The following is a 21,471-nucleotide window of genomic DNA, read 5'->3' on the forward strand; positions in this document are numbered from 1 at the left end:
TGGTAGTTAATTGAGATCTTAAACTGCTAAACTCGAGCTGAGGCTTTATTGTTCTAATTTACCTATTGAGGATTATTGATTACTAAACTTTCTCAAGTAGAGAAAGTCCTATAAGAAAGAATATTAGTTATATATCTTCCTGAAGTTATAAAGTTAATTTTAGTTTAGTTGATGCAATCCTAGCTCCCCAAAGACTAAAGGTTTAAATAGGATGTCATTTCTATTTCTTTTTGGTTGTTTATCCAATCTTACCTTGGGAACCTCATTATAATGAAGGTTTGGGTGGCTACATAACGTGAACAAGCAAGGATTTCTACTTCATTAAGCGTATCAGGTGGGCTTTCTAAACTCATAATTTGAAGTGCGCACTATTTAATGATGCTTATATGAATGAAGTTATATTAAAGTTATTGACTTGCCAAATTATTTTATGAGATTGTATGTTACAATCTACGAGAGATAGACGATATCGGCCCTATGCTGAAGCGAGATGTCAGTAAGGGTTTGTGCACATAGTTGTGACCGTGAGTCATCGAGCGGGTTGGCCGGTCACTATGATCGGGAGCCTTCGGGCCGATCACTGTGTTTGAGAAGGAGGCCTACTTCTCAACACAAGGTTACATGATGCGTAGTTATGGTACATACATGTTAATTGTCTGCAGGCGTATATGATGTTATGATGATATATATATAGAAGTTTTACAGTTTTGGCGTGCACAGGTTATTTAAATAAAACTCCTATGTGATGCTTGAGATGGCAAGTTCAATATATAGCTCTAAGAGCAAGCTTTCAAGTTATTTTGGCATGTGACCATTGAGTGCTTTTGAGTACTCAGCCCTGCATATGTTTTCTAAATGTGCAGGTTAAGGTGTGATGCAGATGGATGTCGGCAGAGCGAAGCTTTGAAACATAAGTACTAAATTAGGCTCAGGATTTCATGTCTTCATACATGTAATCCACTTAAGTTACTCCGCTGCAACGCTTAGTGCGTTTTACTTTATTGATGTGTTGCAAAGATTTCAAACTAATAGCTTACAGAAATATGTCAATTGATACTTAGACAACTTGTCGTTATGTATTGTGAGTTGTCTGCTCTTGAGTTTTAGAAAAGATTGTTTATGATTACCAAATATTTTGATAAAGTATTGTTTAAGCAGGTTAGTAATTTTTATTGAGATCTATTTTCTTTTTCATTTTCTTACTTTGTTTTCAGTCACACTTTCTCCCGACTTAACTATTCACTAGCTTAGGTCGGACTGTGACATTTCCGGTTACAAGTAATAAAGTTTGTTACAGGTTAATTCAGTTCTCAGCTTTCCTTAGCCTAGTGCTACGTCCTACTCCTACTCCATACCACTTCAGGGATAAGGGTCGGGGCTTTGATGCGTGGATGTCCTTGTTACAGTAAAGCACTAAAGCAAGCAGGAAAAGAAGAAGGTGCGGCCTAGTTTCTGTCCGTGATGGACGTTCGAAAAAAGAGCTTTTTGCCATTCTCTCTCCTGTCTATGAAAGGCACGAATGAGCCTAGCCTAAGTCAAAGAAGAAGAAGAAGAAGAAGTATATGCGCATGAATAAAGAAGAAATATAGAAGCCTTTTGCCTACGGGCCTTTGTTTAGTTGAATTTTATGTCTTAAGCATAGTTCACCTATTTATTGATCAAGATTTGAACCTAAATTCTACCTATGGTTAAGTTAGGAAAAATCCTCTCTATCGGTACCCTTGGTCCCTCAGTTACTGGACTTGTAGTTATTGTCAACCTTAGAAAGTGTCATTTGATGAGTAGATGAGAACAAACATGAGATAGATGTGGAAAGAATGAAGTAATGAAAGTGGAGGTCATTGCTAGTAGTAACGACTTGTCACGATCCACTGGTTCATATAGAATCTATGTCTTAGGTGTATCAAAAAATATTCTTTTAGCTAAGCGTATATAATATATAAAACAGAGTGAAAGAGTCCACCCCTAAAACAAGGGGGTAATAACTAACAACTAAGTCCTCTTTAGGTGTTTATTTTGTATATATGATTAAGTATTTTTATTCTGAAGATTAGAATTTCTTCAATCACACCATTTCAATGGACATGAGTCAAACAAACTAAATGATAGAATCTTATCAAAGCATCATATGATATCCCAAAGCACCAATCCATCTTAGTGAATAAGGATAAACCTTTTGTCTATGTATCTAGACTAATCCTCAAAAGCAAACACCTTATAATTATATTGTTAGTCATCGTGTGGTTCGAACCCACAACCATGAGTTAAGATGGTATTTTGATTAGATATAACATGCTGAAAATGATAAATTCATTGTAAAAGTGACGAGTTAGTAACTCACTCAAAATCTACACAAGTAATCATTGTATATCTTCACAGTCTAACGACTCAAAATAATTCATATTTTATAGGTTATTTATTCCTTTTTTAAACTTTATTACTAGAATAGTCCTCCGTGTGATTCACAATAATAGATCGAGTTAAAAAAATCTAAATATGTTAAATGAGATTATATATATGCTTAGTGTTTCTTAAAATTATATATATATAATACGTTATTATTCAATAATAATTGCATGATATCCTATTATTAGTTTTTTATATAAAATAAATAGAAATACATAATTTAAAAAATTAAAATATTTAAATTAAGAAAGAATGAAAAATTGAAAAATAAAATAAGTTTTCTAGTTTCAAGGAAAATATCATTACTTAGAAATATAAATTATTTAATATGCTAAAATTTTAAATTATGATAACTTATTCATTTTAATTTTGTATATATCATATATTAATTAAATTAAAGGTCATTTTGTGATCTTTTATTCAAGATATATATATATATATATATATATATATATATATATATAGGGAGAGGTTCAAGAAAGAACCATAAATAAAAGAAGATCAGAGAACCATTTTCAGCCATTCGATCATCAAGATCTACGGTGGATGCATCATCTTGTTGGATGAATGCAGATCCTGGGTTCGAATCCTGAAGGGAGCATTTTTTTTTTATTTTTTTAGTGCATTAATTTTAACAGCGAATGCATTAATTTTTACAGTGGATGCATTAAATTTGATGGTTCTTCCGTTCTCACAAATAATATAGTTCTCTCTAGAACCACACCCTATATATATATATATATATATATATATATATATATATATATATATAGGGTTAGGTTCTATTGAGAAGCTGGAAATGAGATTAATGAACATATCAATAAATTCATTGAACATACCAATATAATTGATAAACCTATAAATTTATTTAATTTGTTAAAAAACACGCCACCGTCAGGTTTTGAATTCCGGACCAAACGCTCGTTCATAAAAATTGATTGACAGGTTCATCAAAATGCACTAACTTGTTTCACACCAATTTAGATTGCTTCTCACTTCTCAACACATTTGTGCTTCTCAATTGAATATATATATCTCCATATTTTATTCAAAACATAACTAAATGAAAATGGAATTTTTTTGCTCTATCTATAAAATGAGAAAAAAAAAATTATGAAGAAATCAAAATGATAATATTTAAAATTTAAAGATTAGTGACAGTTAATTGAGGGACTAATGGATAATTAATTTGACTTTTATGTTGATTTTAATTTTTACATAGATTATAAAATTGATTTCATGAAATTGATTTGAAATCAATTTTAAATTAATTTTATGCACATTTGTAGCATACGTACCTATAAGTAATGTGATGCAGTACGCATACGTAAGAGAGAAGCACTCACACTCACAGAAACACCTGAACAGTAACTTGTTTTAATGGTAAGTAAACACTGAGTTGATTTGTTGGCCTCAGGAAACCAAAAATAAAAGCTAGAAAAAGTTGTTGCAATAATTAATAATATATTTAGTGGTTTTTCTTTTCAAAAATATTTGCTTCTCTTATGATAGCTTTGCGAATTATGGGCCACTATCTCTCCCACCATGCCTCTCTCTTGTGCCTAACAAACACTCCCATTTTCCTTCTTTTATTTTAACAGATCTTCATCATTCAGATCTTTAATTGTCCCTCTAATTAATATATTCAACTTTATAATTATGTAACTAATGTTGATTGGGATAAAATGAACGATCGTTACAATTAATATATTCAACTTTATAATTATGTAACTAATGTTGATTGGGATAAAATGAACGATCGTTACAATGAAGTAATTTGCGTATGTACCAAATATTTTCATTATTTAAGCGTAACAAACATGGTTTTGATCTCAAGATTACATTAGTAGTGACACAAAAGTAAGTCTAAATTAATGAAGCAAATCTGTTGGAGGGGTGAGAGACTGGTTGGAGGACTCAGCCTGGAGATGAGCACTGTTGCATGAAAGCTCATCAAGATCACTAAAAATGGAGTAGGAATTGCTAACTTGAACATCCATGAGCTTCCTCTGAAGATTTGCTGCTTCTTCCTTGAGCCGCGCATTCTCTTGAACAACTCTGTCGTGGCTCTCAGACATCTCGTTCATCTTCTCGATGAGATTGTGGTTGTCACTTCTGAGGCGAAGAACTTGGGACCACAACTCATCGAGGTGCCTCTGCTTGCGCATCCTTGACCTCCGGGCAGATTCCCTGTTGGATATCATCCTCCTCTGCTTCCTCTCGTCATGGATGCTCAGCTGGTGCTCCTCGGCCTCGTCAGAGGTTGAGTTGTTGCTGATGCATGAAGAGTATGGGGTGAACTCTTGAAGCTGATGATTATTTGGGAAGTCGGCTAGCAATCTGCTGAGCTCGAGTGCTGGTGAGTTGGTACGCGTCAAACTAAAGTTGGTCGGGAAGTTGGAAGGATTGGAAGAGGCAAAGTAGTTAGTTTGTTGGGAGTTTGATTGAATCATGGTTGTTTAGGGGTAGTAGTGTGGAATGGATAAGGGTGAGGACGTAGAGAGACAGTTGCATGAAGAGTGAATGGGATATTTATAGTGAAGGGTGAGAAAGGCTTGTGGTGTGGAGTTGTGGATGGAATTAATGGAGATTTGACACTACCTACATATATACTATTCGAGTAAGTTCCCTAGTCATGATAAGCAACAATACGACTAATTTTGTATTATATTCCGTAGCAGAGATGCTCATATCCAGCCGCAGAGGAAATTAAATGGGCTCGTGAAAAATGAATTTGTATATATACTTTTCTCGAGCTAGCTAATTTGAACATGATCAAGATAGAATTGTCAAAGAATCATCAAACGGAGTGTACTCAACTTTTTCACGAGTAGATCAAAATTAAATGAGATTCGAAAAAAGGCTCAATAAACTTATTTAATTGAAATAACTAAAGTTTTCGCCGAAAAAGTTAGACATGGATAAAAAAACTCCCTAACTCGGATTACCTATATAAGGGTAATATCATGGCTTATCTACTTTACACAATGTGTGTGAATTAACCTAGTAATAGAGTGGTTAATGTTTGAGATAAAAGTCTCAAGTAGGTTGTTACGTCGCTAAGTAATGGAATGTTAACATGTTGCGAAAGGAAATATGCAAAAATTTGTGTCAGTTCATCTACTATGTCAAAATTTGTCAAACGATATTCATATCTAGATTCAAACGCACATTTGATAATATGTTATTTTCCTAGCTCGTATTTGATTATGAATCTCAAATTTTGACCCCTCAGATAATTTACACAAGACTTTCTTAAGAAAACAAATTATGTATAGACATGCACTAACACCTCCAAAAACTTGAATTGGATGCTCAACCTTTAGGTTGGAGTTCAGGCAAAAACGTCTTATCAGTTGAGTTGGCTTCATCTTCAAACAATCATGTCTTATTTCGTATTATGTGGTTCTTGAATAAGATAGAGCTTATAATTGTAGAGTCTTGCATTGAATTAGCTTTTGAAGGGGCGATTAAAGTTTATGTAATGGATGCAATTATTTAGGGAAATGAACTTTCTATTCAATCTTAGAGGAGTCAGCTTTCTACAAAGCTAGCCAAGCCTAGAATTATTGAACTCTTGAGTCCACAATGAGGTCGTATTGTTGATGCTGAAATCGTCAAGGAAAATCATTTTCTAAGTACATGAAAATAAGATGTCATTTTTATATATTAATTTGATGACTCAAAGGGCACTTAACTTTTTGAGATAAAAAGGACTAGAATTAAAATTTGTGTATGGTCCGTATCTCTTGCGTCTCATACCTAAATTAATGCTCCAATAATGTGGCCTCATTAATGCATTGGAAGTAAGGCCAAAAGGTGAGGAGCGCAGAATAAAAAATATGAAGCATAATAAACATTTTCTTTTTCGAATTTTAAAACATATGTTTCAGATTAATTTGTTTCATATATGTGTAAAGGTCGACACTACTGCTACAAACTAGAAGTTAAATTAGTTTATCATGTTTATGGTATTCATGAATAATCCAGGAAGGGCATTTCAGACTTTTAGGCAGGTAAAAGGCCTCAATCAAAGGTGCCTCTACTTTCTTCATGCTTCCCACTTATTTATGTTTTTTCTTGCTGCATTTTATTGGTTGTCCCTTTATGGGATATTAACGTTAGACGATGCATATATTATTTAGGCAAAAACTTGTGTATATTTGAATCATTAATTGGATATATATGATGCATTCATCTTAAGATCACTTTATTAATTTTTATTTAGAGTTTTAATCACAATTATTATGATTTAATTAGAACCGATGCAGTACTGGAGCAAATTTCAATAGTTAATAAGGTATGCAAGCAAACTTACAAATTTGGTTTCAATTTAAATTATTCTTAGAAATTTTTGAAATATTTATTTATTATAGCTTAATTTGTGATCTGAGTTTTAATTATTCGGAGCATTTGAAAATCAAATGTGCAATGGCAAGCAGAATTCCCATCAAGCAATAGAATTATACTCTTTCAGACTTCTCTATTGTTTAGTCACGCAGCTGATATCATGAAGAATATAGTTGGTGCTGCATAACACACGTTCACCTGAATAACTATACATAATATATATGCTTTCAAGATAACATGTGCACTTTCTTTTGATCAGTATCTTGTATTTTATTTTATTAGTACATATTAATTTATGTGACGCATAATAGTGGAAATTAAAGATATGTATACTTATTTTGGAAGAATGAAATTTTGTAATGGTGTGGACAGAATATCCTAAACTTGGTATAAAGTCTTTGTTAATGTCTTTTCGTTGATGGAATCGGTCGGAATGAGAATGCAGAAGTATTAATTCTGCTGGGTGATGTCTTGTTTGCTTCACAGTTTTCAATCAGGATAAGCAACAAATTAGGAAGGAAGGATCTACCTTTAACTACACATACACAAAAAAAATTATTGGAGAATTTTTGTTTGATTTCCAATTATCGTTCAAATTATAGAAAAAATACATGGTTTTTTGGGAGACTTGGATCATGAGAAACGTGCAGTATAATATGCTTGTTGAGATTGGATTGTGTTTCAATTTGTGTGTTTTATATTCACTACAACATGTAATTGCATATGTTAATTACGAGATATTACAAATGATTAATTCAAGCACGACACACTTAGCGCACGTTTGATTGATGTTTTTAGAGGTTGGAAAGGGATTCAATTAATTGAATTAATTAATTGTTGTTTGGTTTGAGTAATGAGTTAACTATTACCTTTATTTGAGGGTAACTCAATCACCCAATTTATTACCCCTCAAAATAGAGGGGAAACAAAAGAAAGGGAACCCTTACTAATAATTCTTTTCCATTGTTTAACCAAACACTCAATAAAAGTAATTGTTATTGTTACCATTCCACTCCTTATTTGATTTCGTTCCCTTTCTATTCCTCTACTTGAACCAAACGAGCACTTATTATGTTTTAAACTTAAAAGTGTCAAAGGTTGGAAGATAAAAAAAAATGTTAGAGTATGGATACTTTGACATTATGTAGACGGTAACAGAGACAGTAACAGAGACAACTGATAGTTAAGGTGTTACCAAATCTATCAGATTTTATATTTTTTAGGATAAGCGCAAATCTCCTATTTGAAGTATAATTGTTGTATGGATATACTTCTTATCAATCAGATACCTCACGAATTTATTTAGCACCATATGATTGGACTCTTAATTCTTAAAGAATAATTATCAGATTAATAGATCAAGATCATCCAAGCAGAGTACTCATCAAGCTATAACACATGTTTTCATCTACGGTCAGGAAAGGATCAATTTGGGCTACAAGATAAGATTGGAGCTTTGAAGTCTATAAAATGAAGCCATATATCATTCAACATGGCTGGGGAAATTGGCGCTCAACAGCCCTCACGATGTAGTCGAGATTTCTTGTTCCTGCTAGGTATCTCCCCAAATTGGTACCATCTGTAGTACTTTCTCTGATACTGTACATTTATTCATACTAGCAGAAGAGTGTTTGTGAGTTATACACTTGAGCGTACATTGTAAAAGAGATATATACTCTTCTTTATTGTTGATTCTTATTTCTCGAGGGATTATGTTTCTTCGGTGTTCACCCTATGAAGTTAGTCGTTGTTTAGCTTTCAGTTATTCACCGTTGGTGAGGTTTTGGGAAGATGTAGAGGCTAGGTAAGAGAGAGCCTTTATTGTGTAAGTCCTTTGTATATCTTAACTTCATAGTGGATAATTTTTCCCTAGGCGAGGCCCCCCAGACGTAGGTTGTTTAACCGAACTGGGTTATCATTCTTAGTTTTCGATACTGTGTTTGTTACTGTTCTTGTTACACTCTTCGTTACAGTATCTGCATAAGTACTCACATTGATTATTACAACACATCTCACCACATGTTTTATGAATTAGTCATTCTTTCAGTACTCTATATGTTGTTATATTTATAAAAAAAAAAATACATGTATTAAAAGCAACTTATACAAATATGATATACTCAAATAAAATAATTAACCTTTATGTTTTACTTTAACTGGAAATGCCAAAAACACGATCGGAGCACAATAAAAAAAATAATTAAATTACATGGAACTTACATTATAAAAAATTGCGGCCCTAACGATCGAAATTTTGGTCGTTGTTCCCCTGAAAACGATCGTTAATCGTAATCGTATTAACGACCGAATTAACGACCATTTTCCTTGGTCGCCGTTTGCATCGTCGTTCAGGGGAACAACGATCGTTTTTTTCAACTGTTAAACTAACGACCAAAATTTTATTTTTAAACGCCGAATTTTCGGTCGTACAAAAAATATTATTTTTTATTTATTTTTAATGATCAAAAATTAAAATAATAAAAAATTAATATTATCATTAATTTGTTTTAAAAAGAAAATATTATTGTTGAAAAATAACAATTGATTTTAAAATATTTTCAATAATTAAAAATAAGAATAAAATATAAAATTAATTAAAAAATAATTAATTATATAATTCTTGGGATCGCAAAATCTAAAGCTGCTGCCTATCCATTCTACGGTGATGAATGAGAAGAGATTATATGATAAAAAGAAATTGTGCTGCAGCTCTATCAAAAAAGTCAGGCCAAATCCCATAATAGTGTAATATTCTATTACCACTTCTTTTTATGAAAATAGTTATTTAATGAGTTTTCAGTTATAGGAGATTCCCCACTATGAAACATTTTCTTAATATATGCATCTCCAAAAGTTGAGATGAGACTTGGGACCGGACAAGTTCCATGATCATACTCTACACATGTAAGAATAATTTTACTACTAACCTTTGACTATTCCCCCAAGCATACATGTTATCGTTTTCGACACTAAGGAAATTGGTACTTTCTCTACATATTAATATAGCGAATACAAAAATAGAATATTAATATAGATGAATTTTATCGATCGAGGTTATTCAATTAGTTTTAGCGAGCCAAAAATAACTCAATAATATATTTAAAAAATAAAATAAAGAAAATAAGGTGTGTCAAGATATTTGAAAAAAAAAATATGAGTTGGGCTCTTGTACAGTCAAATGGAGTACAATATATAGGTAGAGGTGGCCAAAAAAATCGGAACCGAGAACCGAACCGTGAAATCGGACCATCCGAGACGGTTCCAAAACCGGAACCATGTTAGACGGTTCCGAACCGGAACCGGAACTGGGTTCGGCCGATTCGGTTACGATTCCAAGTTTACAAAACCGGCGGTTCCCGATTCAAAATCGGAACCCAACCATGGAACCGCCCCTAGAACCGGCAGTTCCCGGTTCGAACCGTCATTTTAAAAAAAAATTACTATATTTTGAAGTGTTGTATGAAATGTAAATAATATTGAACCATTTATTTAGGTTATAGATGGTTGATGTTTAGTAAGAATTACATGTGAGAATGACAAATGAGGATTGACTATTTTATTTAGGTTGTGAATGATTAAAGTTTAGTAAAAATTCAATGTCAGAAATGGGCCGGGAATCATGTGCATTGAAAAAACATAAGTTCATATGCTTCTTTTATATTATTTACTTTTATCTATCTCAAATTCTTATTCCCACATTGAATTTACACTAAACTTCAACCCTTTACAATCTAAACAAAATGGTCAACTCTCATTCCTACATCTAATTCATACTAAATTTTAATCATTTACAACCTAAATAAATAGTTCAACATTGTGTATATTTTATAAACTTCAAACCAACACTTTAAAACATAAAATAAAAATAAATAAAAAATAAAAAATATAAAAAAACGGTTTCATCGTTTGGAATCGAAAACCGCCGGTTCACGGTTCGACTATATTTTTGGTTCGGTTCCAGTTCTCGTTTTTGGAACCGTGGAACTGGTGATTCCGGTCGGTACCCGTGGGCACCTCTGTATATAGGATCATTTGAATAGTCACTTTTCTTCGGGATAATTGTAACTTTTGTCAGAAAATAAAGAGTCAGGGGATGTTTTAGGACATTAACTTAGATTGATTTGAAAATTAGGACAATAACTTTCGTACTTGTAAAAATAGGACACTAATTATTTTTTAGAGTAAAATAGGACACTAATTAATAAGCGTAGTAAAAATAGGACATTTCTCAGCCGATAATTGGCTAAAAAATGTCTTGCGGATGCAACACTTATTAATTAGTGTCCTGTTTTATTCTAAAAAAAAATTAGTGTCCTATTTTTACAAGTTCGAAAGTTATTGTCCTAATTTCCAAATCAATCTAAGTTACTGTCCTAAAAAACCCTCGAACTCGAAAATAAACGAATAATTATCATTTTTTAAGACTAATTGTTGATTTTTATGCACATGAGCTTTTGTCTCATTTTCTTTTAATGTAATTCACTATTCAATACCTTTCGAGATGATCATGCATTCACCTTTTTTCCATATCGTTAAACAATTCCCATCACGAAACTGCGAATTCTTGGTAGAATATATCATATATATGGTTTGTCTCCACTTTCTCCCCCCACTATGATAATCCCATCTTTATCTAATATTTTATAATAATAGCAATCTTTGCTGAGGTAATCACTTTTGGATAAGCCCTTCACTAATTCTGATACTCATTTAATCAATAATCCGTATTAATCAAGTAATTCTTCTCTGATGATTTAACATTTATTCTTTGATTTCGTTGTCAAATTGTTATTTATTGCCTTTGATCTGTCTGCCTTTGATCAGACTGCTTTTTTTCCCCACAAGAATAAAATAAACAGCAAATCTTAATCTCATTTTCATTCTTTCTTACATATGGTCACTAAGGGCGTCTCTTAATCCACTGTCATTGTGGATAATAAAGTATAGTTAATTTAAACTATTTAAAAATTAGACTTTAAGCATTTGCTCATTCCTCAACGTTAATTATATCTCCTCCACCTAATCGCCACTTAAACATGAAACTAATATTCCATGCGGGAAAAATAATGAGCCACAAGCTTAATTGGGTTAATCATAATTACTGATAATGGGTACTGGTTTAATCTCTATACCAATTATGAACTGACGCAATTTTCTAGAGTAAAATACACGTCTAAAGTTAATTACCCCACACATCGATATCAATTATTACAGGTTAGAGAAATTAAAAGTTATATATAGATAAATTAGCGCATGCTCCTTTGTCTCGTATATGATTTGTTTGTTTATTTCTTATGTTTAATTAGTCCACCGGTCCTAATTAAGATGGTGTTTAGCTGTGAACTTCTAAGTTTTTTTTAAAATAACTTCTAAGTTTTAGGAGCTTATAAGTTCCTTCAAAATGTTTGATAAAATAAAATTTTAAAGAATTTATAAATTTTTAAAATAAGCTTCAAGAGATTATATGCTTCCAAAATATAAATTCATTTATCCTAACTTAATTTTTCATAATATCATATGAAACAATCATTTTACAAATATTATTTAATTATAATTTATTAATTTAATCATATTTCATTCTAAATTCATCTCTTTTTATCTCTCTAGCTTATAAGCTCAATTATCCAAATATTTTGACAACTTACAAGCTCTTTGAGAAACTACATCTTATAAGTTGTTGCAACTTATGATGAGGAGTACTGCGAGGGGGGAGATTCTTTATGGACTAGGGTTGTAAACTCCATTTACGGTGTTCTTGAATGGAGAGAGGGTAGAGTGGTTCTTAGAGACGGGTACAGGTCAAAAGCAGGCTGGTGGGCAAAGGTGATTAAAAGAGGGGGAATGGAGCTTGGGAGCTGGTTTTTTCAAAAAATGAAAAGGAAATTGGGAGATGGGAATCAAACCAAGTTTTGGGAACATACGTGGACGGGCGGGGAACCTCTAAAAGTCTCCTTCCCGATGCTGTACCACCTTTGCAACAATAGGGAGGCTAGTGTGGGCGAATGCGGAAGGTGGGAAGGGGGGAGATGGGTATGGGAGTTGAGGTGGCGGAGGGATCTCAGGGAAAGAGAGAGGGAGGCGGTGTTTTCACTAACAAGTTTTATTGCAAACTTTTGTCCTTCTGCAGGCACTAAAGATGGATGGGAATGGACAGAGGCAGCAGATGGCATTTATACCACCAAATCTGCCTACGACGTGATCAAGTCAAGAAGAAACGAGAATACTCAACACACAGCCGACAAATGGAGAACGGCGGCGGTTTGGAAGACACCCGCGCCTCATAAAGCCGCGGTGACAGCGTGGAGACTACTTCGGAACCGTCTACCGACATGTGACAATATTAGAAAGAGGGGAGTGCTCTTGGCTGAAGAAGATCAGGTGTGTCAACAATGCAATGAACAAAATGAGAATGCATCCCATTTATTTACCACTTGCGCAAAAACTCAGGAGATTTGGGATGAGATTCAAAAATGGTGCGGGATTAGTATGGCCAGACCAGCTTCGACATCAATGCATTGGGAAATGTTCGGTCACTGTGGAAAGAAGAAGAAGATCCGGAAGTTGCTGAACATGATTTGGATCGAATGTGTTTGGATGCTCTGGAAGAAAAGAAATGAGAAAATATTTGAAGGAAAAGAATCGGAAGTCTGCGACTTCATTCAGGAAATCAAAGCTAGAACTTGGGGTTGGAACCGTACTTTCGGTATAGTGGATAATAATCTGAATTTTGTAGTGTGGAGCACAAACGATCTCATCTCTCGACTTGTATAACTTTTTTGGCATCTCTGGTGCCATTTTTGAATGAATTTTAATTGTCTGATAAAAAAAAAAAAAAAAAAAGCTTATGATGAGGAGTAAAATATGCATCAGCGCTGAAATATTAGCTAAGCCTTGCCGGGGAGCATTGCCAGGAGCCCCGCCAGAGGGCAGCGCTGCCGAGGACAGCCTTGCTGGGAGCCCTGCCAGAGGGCAGCGCTGCTAGTGATAGCCTTGCCAAAGCCAGCTTTACCACCGAGTTGGGCTTCATTTCTCTGTTTCGTGGGCTTTAGGGTTAGGCCCAATTAGTTATCTATAAATAGGGCTCTTGTACATGAAAAAAGGGGGATTCATTCATTCTAGCTCTTCACTTGTAATTGTAAACTTATCACAAAATATAGTGGAAAATTGGGACGTAGATCATTTATGATCGAACCACGTTAAATTCTCGTGTCATCTTATATTTTTATACGTTTTATCTTTGGGTGATATTTTTTACTTCATCAGCTTATAAGCTATTGAAAATAAACTTAATCGAACACTTTTTAAGTGTTTTGTGAAAATTTGAATTAGGTTTGTAAATATATTATCAATAATTTCTTTTTCTATTTTTATTTTAACTTAGTATGTCCAATACTCGTATTCACCTTTCATTTATTTCATGTGTACCATAAATCATCAGTAAATGTTACTTACCTCTAATAAATTAAACTGAATTAGTGTATAATGATAACACAAAAATTTGGTTGCAACCGATTGCACCCGCACTCAAACTCTGATTTATATTCTGATTCGAATCCGCATCCTAATTTAAATGATGTAAATGACACTATTTGGTTATACAAATGACACTGTATATAATTAACACTATTCGGTTATACAAAACATTATAATATTTTAAAATGTTATAGTGTCATTTGTATAACCGAGTAGTCATTTACATAGTGTGGGGGCACGTGCCCCCATAATTTTCTTTTTTTACTTTTTTACTAATTATATATATATATATATATATATATATATTTATTTAAATAAATAAGCAAATATTTAAATCTTCAATCCCAATAAATATATACATAATTTGAAAGAATATTTTCTGTAATGAATATCATAAAAAATCATCTACGCGATCGGATGGATGATAAATTAATTAATGATTATATATATTGAGAAACAGATTTTTGATAATCAATCATGCAAATGTTTAAGTCAATAAAAACTTGTAGATTTTAAATTTTAATAGACTTAAAATTATTATGTAGTAATTTTTTTTAACGTATTTTATATTTATAGTATACTTATATTAATTTTGTGCCCTCATAATAATTTTTTTTTGGATCCATCTAGAGATGGCAATCGAGTACTCTTTTTTTTTTTTTATCAGAAAAGGGAATTAATATAAAAATCAAAAGGTACCAGAAGTACCTAAAAGTCAATACATGAAAAGAGCAAAAAATTGCTAGAGCACCAGCAAGAGAAACTTACATCCGACTTAGTAAACCTAAAAATCTTACTCCAACTCCACAACCGACCTTTAATCTCTGACACCGCCCTTTGCACCTCCCAGACTTGTTCTTCAAATCTGCTTTCATTCATTTGTTTCCACAATAGCCAAATCGTGCACATCCATAAGGCTTTGAGGGTCTTTTCACTCTCTTTACCTCTTCCACTGTTTACGAACATACTGAAATGTTGCATCAATTCGTTCGCTCTCGTTGTTCTGATCCCCATTCACGACTCTATTGCATCCCATACCTGTTGAGCTTTCGGGCATAATAGGAAAAGGTGATTCGCCGTCTCAACATTCCCGACATAAGCATTACACCGAACCTCGGCGTCCGTCAGCTGCACTCTCCTCTTTACAAGATTGTCACATGTTGCCATCCGATTTTTCAGACACCGCCATGCTGTCACTCTCACCTTGTGTAGGGTCGGTGCACTCCAAACCTTTGCCGTCACTACGGGTATGGATAGTGGCTATCCATACTCATACCCGCGAACTAAATGGATAGTGGAGTTTAACCACAAAACTATTAGTGGATATTAAATGGTACCCAAACTCGCCACCTGCGGATACCCGCTATCCGTCGGGTATCCGCCAACCTGCTACCAGTCGGATACCCATCACCCGTTATCCGTCGGATACCCGCCACCCGCTATCCATCGGATACCTTAATACAAAAAAAAAAAAAAATCACCACAAATTACATGGTTCAAATCCACATCTTTCATCCATGTTCAAATCCACAAATGATAAAATTTAAATCCAAATTCATTAACTAAAATATAAAATTCAACAAAGTTATATTGTTCAATAGTAGAAATATAGCCCTCTTCATTGAACTCTTCTTCTTCGTCTTCTTGTCTTGTCCAAAAATTTTCATTCTTTCCTTGACATATGTTGGCCCATATCTCATATATATATCCAAAGCCCATTTTTTAAGGATATTGCGTGGGTATTTTACGGATATTTCACAGGTAATTCGCGTGTATTTTCGCGGATATTTTTTGCTGGTAAACGAATTTTGTGGGTATGGATAATAAGTATCCACGCTCATACCCACGAACTAAATGGATAGTGAATTATACTCATGAAACTATCTGTGAATATCAAATACCCATCAAACCGCCCAATTAAAATTAAGTTTTCACGGATATCCGTTACCCGCGGATAAATTGGCATCCCTAGATCCATCCCTGCTAATGATAATCGATCGTCAATGGTTCCGATAATAAATTAACATGCTACCAGAGAAAAGAGTTTCTATTTGATCATCAACGTATATGGAGTTGAGTTATAATAATGACATGTCCTTGTGCCAGAATTGAAAACCAAATACAACTACTATCTAGATTAGATCGAACAGATATATATATGATTAATTTTTTGAAACAAACAATCGAAATAATCATGTGATATTTTACTTTGGTAGTCATCTTCATGCACATGAATAAGCGATTTGGAAATTTGTGAGCGATTTTTTCGCATGAGCGATTTGGAAATTTGTGAAAAATCAGGATTCGATAATTAATTGAAACCGCAAGATTATATGAATCAAGGATTATGACAGATCTTAGTTCTCATCCAAATATATGGCCATCATCTAATCTTTTCCATAATTTCCTATTGCACAAAATTAAAATTAATTTTAAAATACAAATTAAGAATTAATCAGTTTTAAATAGATTTTTTTAAAATAAAAAAATTACAAGAGGTATCAATTATATAATCAAATAAGCAACCTGCACACAGACCGAACCTCTACACCATATAAAGGTTGGAGAATTACCCAACCTCTACACCATATAAAGGTTGGAGAATTACCCACGGTCCCACACGAATTGAACTCAAGATCTCTCACAAAAGATAATCTTTAAGTGCTTCAACTTTGCCACTTAAACAAGGTCTCATTAGCATTTTTACATATTCTTAGATTGTGAAGATTTACAATGAATTACTCATATTGCGAAATGAACACTACAAGAATCTGGCCGATTACCGACGGAATTTTTCGTCGGTAAAGTGCGAAATTCCGTCGGTAAATCGATATACCGACGGATCAACGACGGCTGCCGTGTGTCGCTGTAAAAGTGGTCGGTAAAAAAATTATAGACGAAATTTCGCATCCGTCGCTAATTACCGACGGAAATACCGACGGACCGTCCGTAGGTAAGCAAGCGACGACGCCAGCGTCGACGGAAATAGCGATGGAAATGACCGTCGGTATTAGCGACGGAATTCATTTCCATCGCTATTTTTTTACGAAAAATAATAATTTTTTTAATCAATCTAGCTTTATTCTCCACAATTAATTGCATACGTTAAGACGAACTTCCCAGTGGGTCACCCATCTTAATTGTGCTGTAAGTCAAACACGCTTAACCTTGAAGTTCTTTCGAGTGGTCACAGTACAGAAAACACGTATTATTGATATAACTATCACCTATTAATTCATTTAAACTCTATTTCAATATACAATATCATTTATTCATAATTTTAGAATATGTTGAAGTCATATCTAAGACTTGTGGTGCCGACGAAATAATGACGGTAAATATACGATCGAATTTAAAATAATAAAAAATATTAATATTATAGTTAATTAAAAAAATATATATTATTGTTGAAAATAACAATAAATTTAAAATATTCTCAATAATTTAAAAATAAGAATAAATTAGAATATTAATTAAAAAATAATAAAAATATTTAAAAAAAAACAAAAAAATTAATAATATTTACCGATGGAATTACCGACGGATTATTAATTAAAAAATAAAAAATAAATAAATACTCCCTCCGTCCGTCAAAAGTGGACCACTTTGGCTGGACACGAGATTTAATAAAATTGGTGATAATTTTGATGTTGTGGAGAAAGGGTTCCACCACTTTATGAGATGTGTGGTTGAGATTGAATTTGAGGTGGTTTTTATATAAGTAAAGAGTGCTTGTAAGGATAAAAGATTAAAGTGGATGGTGAGACCATTTCTATAAAAGGAAAGTGATATGCTCTTTGCGGACGCTCGATATAGTAAAAGTGGTCCACTTTTGGAGGACGGAGGGAGTAATATTTAACGACGGAATATATTCCGTCGCTATTCCGTCGATAAATTTAAAAAAATAATTAAAAAATAAATTAAAAATAATATTTAACGACGGATTATTTTCCGTCGCTATTCCGTCTGATTATTTGTGTGGACATGATACAGACCGTCTACTAGTTAGGAGGAGCAGTCGGGCCATTAGACCCAACCCACGCTACCAAGATTATTAAGCTCTCTTATTTTCTTGCTTGTCTTTTGTTAGTACAGCCCACACTGTTCATATTGGGCCTTGGTTATGGTTTTTGCTGTCAAAAACCTAGTATATAAGCTAAGAGTGAAACTCTTTTGGGGACTACGCTTCTTATTGAATGAAATAGCTACTGCTACTTTGTGGTCTCTCTTGCGTCCCTTAAAGCAAGATTTCTTGATACGTATCAACTTGGTATCCAGAGCCAGGCTGCGATCATATCAAAACCTGTGTGAAATCAAGATGGCGACGAACAAAGAACGATTGGAGGGCTTAGAATCTTCAATGATTGAGATGAAAAACTCCATCCAACAATTGGTGGAGATCGTGACGTCTCGAGCAAGCCAACCAAAAAAACAGAGGAAGAAACACAACAGTCATGAATCAGCATCATCAGGTTCCAACTCTAGTGAGGAATCAGCGGACGACCAAAGCTCAGAGTCTGAGGGGTCCGTGAGAAGTTCAGCATCGACACAAAGGCAAGAAAAAGGGCGAAACATTCCGATTCGGATGGAATTCCCGCGATTTACAGGAACAGACCCCCATGTTTGGATTGATCGTGCAGAACAATACTTCGAGGTGCAACGTATAGAAAAATCAGAAAAGGTACGTGTTGCCTCATTTTACTTAGAAGGAGAGGCAAATCAATGGTGGAGGTGGTTTAAACACGTGAATCACCACAGAAAAGTATCATGGCGGAGTTTTAAAAAGGGATTGTTGGTTCGTTTTGAATCATCAGTTTATGAGGATCCCAACGAAGCCATCGGAAAACTAAAACAAACTGGGGCTTTCCGAAACTATCTAAGTGAGTTTGAGAGGCTTATGAATGCACTCCCGCACTGGCATCCTAGTGCATTGCTTGGTATATTCATGGCAGGACTTAAAGAGGAATTAGCGTGTGAGGTGCGGATGTGGAAACCCAGAAACTTACAAGCCGCCATCGAATTGGCTAAACGTAAGGAAGAGCAACTAATTCACTCGCGAAAATCCGTAATACAATCGATGAAACCTTCACCCAAACCAGCCTCGCACGGAGAAGAAACAACCACACCAGTGGGAGCTTCGAAAACAGCGACGGCAGTTCGCCGTTTATCTCGGGAAGAGGTTAGTAGACGTCGTGAGCTGAACTTATGTTTTAATTGCAATGAGAAATATGCTCCGGGACATGTATGTAAGGGAGGAAATGCATGGTCAATTGAAATTTATGTTGATGAAGGAGAAGATGATGATTTGGAGGAAAGTAAAAATGAACATATCTCTATTAATGCACTGACTGGTCAGACCAACTATCGAACAATGCGTTTTTCTGGAAAAATTGAAAATCATTCAATTCATTTTCTAGTGGATAGTGGAGCTAGCTTGAATTTCATTGGCCCACATATTGCAAAAAAGCTTCATCGAGCTGTGGTTGAACAAAATGCATTCAATGTTCGTGTTGCAAATGGCGAAAAATTGGAATGTCGGGAACGGTTTGATGATGTCCTTGTTACCATACAAGGATTGGAATTTCATGTAACCTTATATACTCTTCCAGTTATCGGCGCTGACATTGTCCTAGGAGTACCGTGGTTGGAACAATTGGGCCCTATTTTGACAGATTTCAAGAAGCTAACCATGGAATTTGGAGTTGAGGGAGATAGGAAAGTGTTAAGGGGGATTGTTTCCAATTCTCCCCAAGCGAGTGGGATAAATGTCTTGCTTAGAGAATGGAAAAGTGGGGCTGAATTGTATGTGGTGGCAGAGCAATGTGTCAAAGCTATCGGGAATGAGAGAATTGATGATTTCGTACCTAAGGAAATACAAAAACTACTCAACAACTTCCCAGAAGTTATGGCTGAACCTAAGGGCCTACCGCCACGTCGGGAGTTTGATCATCGGATTCGCTTGCTTGATGAGTCTCGACCTGTGAATGTTGCCCCGTATCGGTATGCTCATTTCCAAAAGGATGAGATTGAACGCCAAGTTGAAACAATGCTTCAAAATGGGCTCATAAAACGAAGCACAAGTCCCTTCTCATCACCCATCTTACTTGTAAAGAAGAAGGACGGTACATGGCGATTTTGTACGGACTACAGGGCTTTGAATGAGGTGACGATCAAGGATAGATTTCCAATTCCTACAATCGACGACATGCTCGACGAGTTACATGGGGCAACATATTTTAGCAAGTTAGACTTGCGTGCAGGGTACCATCAGATACGAGTTCATCCCGAAGATACAATGAAAACAGCCTTTCGGACTCATAGTGGACACTACGAGTATCTGGTAATGCCGTTTGGTCTATGTAATGCTCCATCGACGTTCCAAGCCACCATGAACCATCTTTTCAGACCCTACTTGCGGAAGTTTGTCTTGGTATTTTTCGATGATATCTTGGTTTATAGTAACGAGTGGAAGTCACACTTATCACATCTAAGAAAGGTTTTAGAGATTCTTCAAGTAAATCAGCTTGTGATCAAACCAAGCAAATGTTTTTTTGGACAAAAGGAAGTTGAATACTTAGGACATTTTATCTCCCGACATGGAGTTCGGGTAGATAATCGCAAAGTAGCAGCAATGGAAACGTGGCCGACTCCAAAATCAGTGACGGAATTGCGTGGATTTTTGGGATTAACGGGGTACTATCGAAAATTTGTTAAAGGGTATGGAGAGATAGCACGACCCTTAACACAGTTGTTAAAGAAGGGTGGATTTCAATGGAGTCCAGAGGCAGAAGCTGCATTCAAATCCTTAAAAGCTGCTATGGCAACAACTCCCGTACTAGCATTGCCGAATTTCAGGGAAGAATTTGTGATTGAAACGGATGCCTCAGGAACGGGAATCGGAGCTGTTTTGACTCAAAGCGGGCGACCATTAGCTTTTATGAGTAAGGGGCTGAATGAACTACAAAAATCATGGTCTACATATGCTAAGGAGATGTTCGCCATCCTAGAGGCTGTCCGATGTTGGCGACCGTACCTTTTAGGTCGACGTTTTCAAATCAAAACAGATCATAAGAGCTTACGTCACCTTCTAGAGCAACGAATTACTACACCTGAGCAAGAGAAATGGATGACAAAATTGCTGGGGTTTGACTACAAAATTGTGTATAAACCAGGGACTGAGAATGGTGTTGCTGACGCATTGTCAAGGCGGGGCGATACCACAATTTCTATGGCGATTTCTAG

General features: G+C 34.7%; 2 protein-coding genes and 1 long non-coding RNA gene across 4 annotated transcripts in view; 1 reads left to right on the plus strand and 2 right to left on the minus strand.

The window, feature by feature from the left end:
- Nucleotides 1–21,471, minus strand: part of LOC130991856 (nuclear polyadenylated RNA-binding protein 3-like) — a 72,551-nt gene that overhangs the window by 26,619 nt on the left and 24,461 nt on the right. The gene's annotated exons all lie outside the window — the stretch shown is intronic.
- LOC130991962 (uncharacterized) lies at nt 46–1,194 on the plus strand. Its single transcript, XR_009091217.1, has 2 exons — nt 46–334; nt 864–1,194. It is a non-coding gene; the product is annotated as an uncharacterized LOC130991962 (long non-coding RNA).
- LOC130991898 (basic leucine zipper 43-like) lies at nt 4,183–4,988 on the minus strand. Its single transcript, XM_057916351.1, has one exon. It carries the CDS (start codon nt 4,857–4,859, stop codon nt 4,278–4,280), a length of 582 nt encoding a protein of 193 aa, XP_057772334.1. The 5' UTR covers nt 4,860–4,988; the 3' UTR covers nt 4,183–4,277.

This window comes from Salvia miltiorrhiza, chromosome 7, assembly GCF_028751815.1.
Source record: "Salvia miltiorrhiza cultivar Shanhuang (shh) chromosome 7, IMPLAD_Smil_shh, whole genome shotgun sequence".
NCBI classification, from domain to species: Eukaryota; Viridiplantae; Streptophyta; class Magnoliopsida; order Lamiales; family Lamiaceae; genus Salvia; species Salvia miltiorrhiza.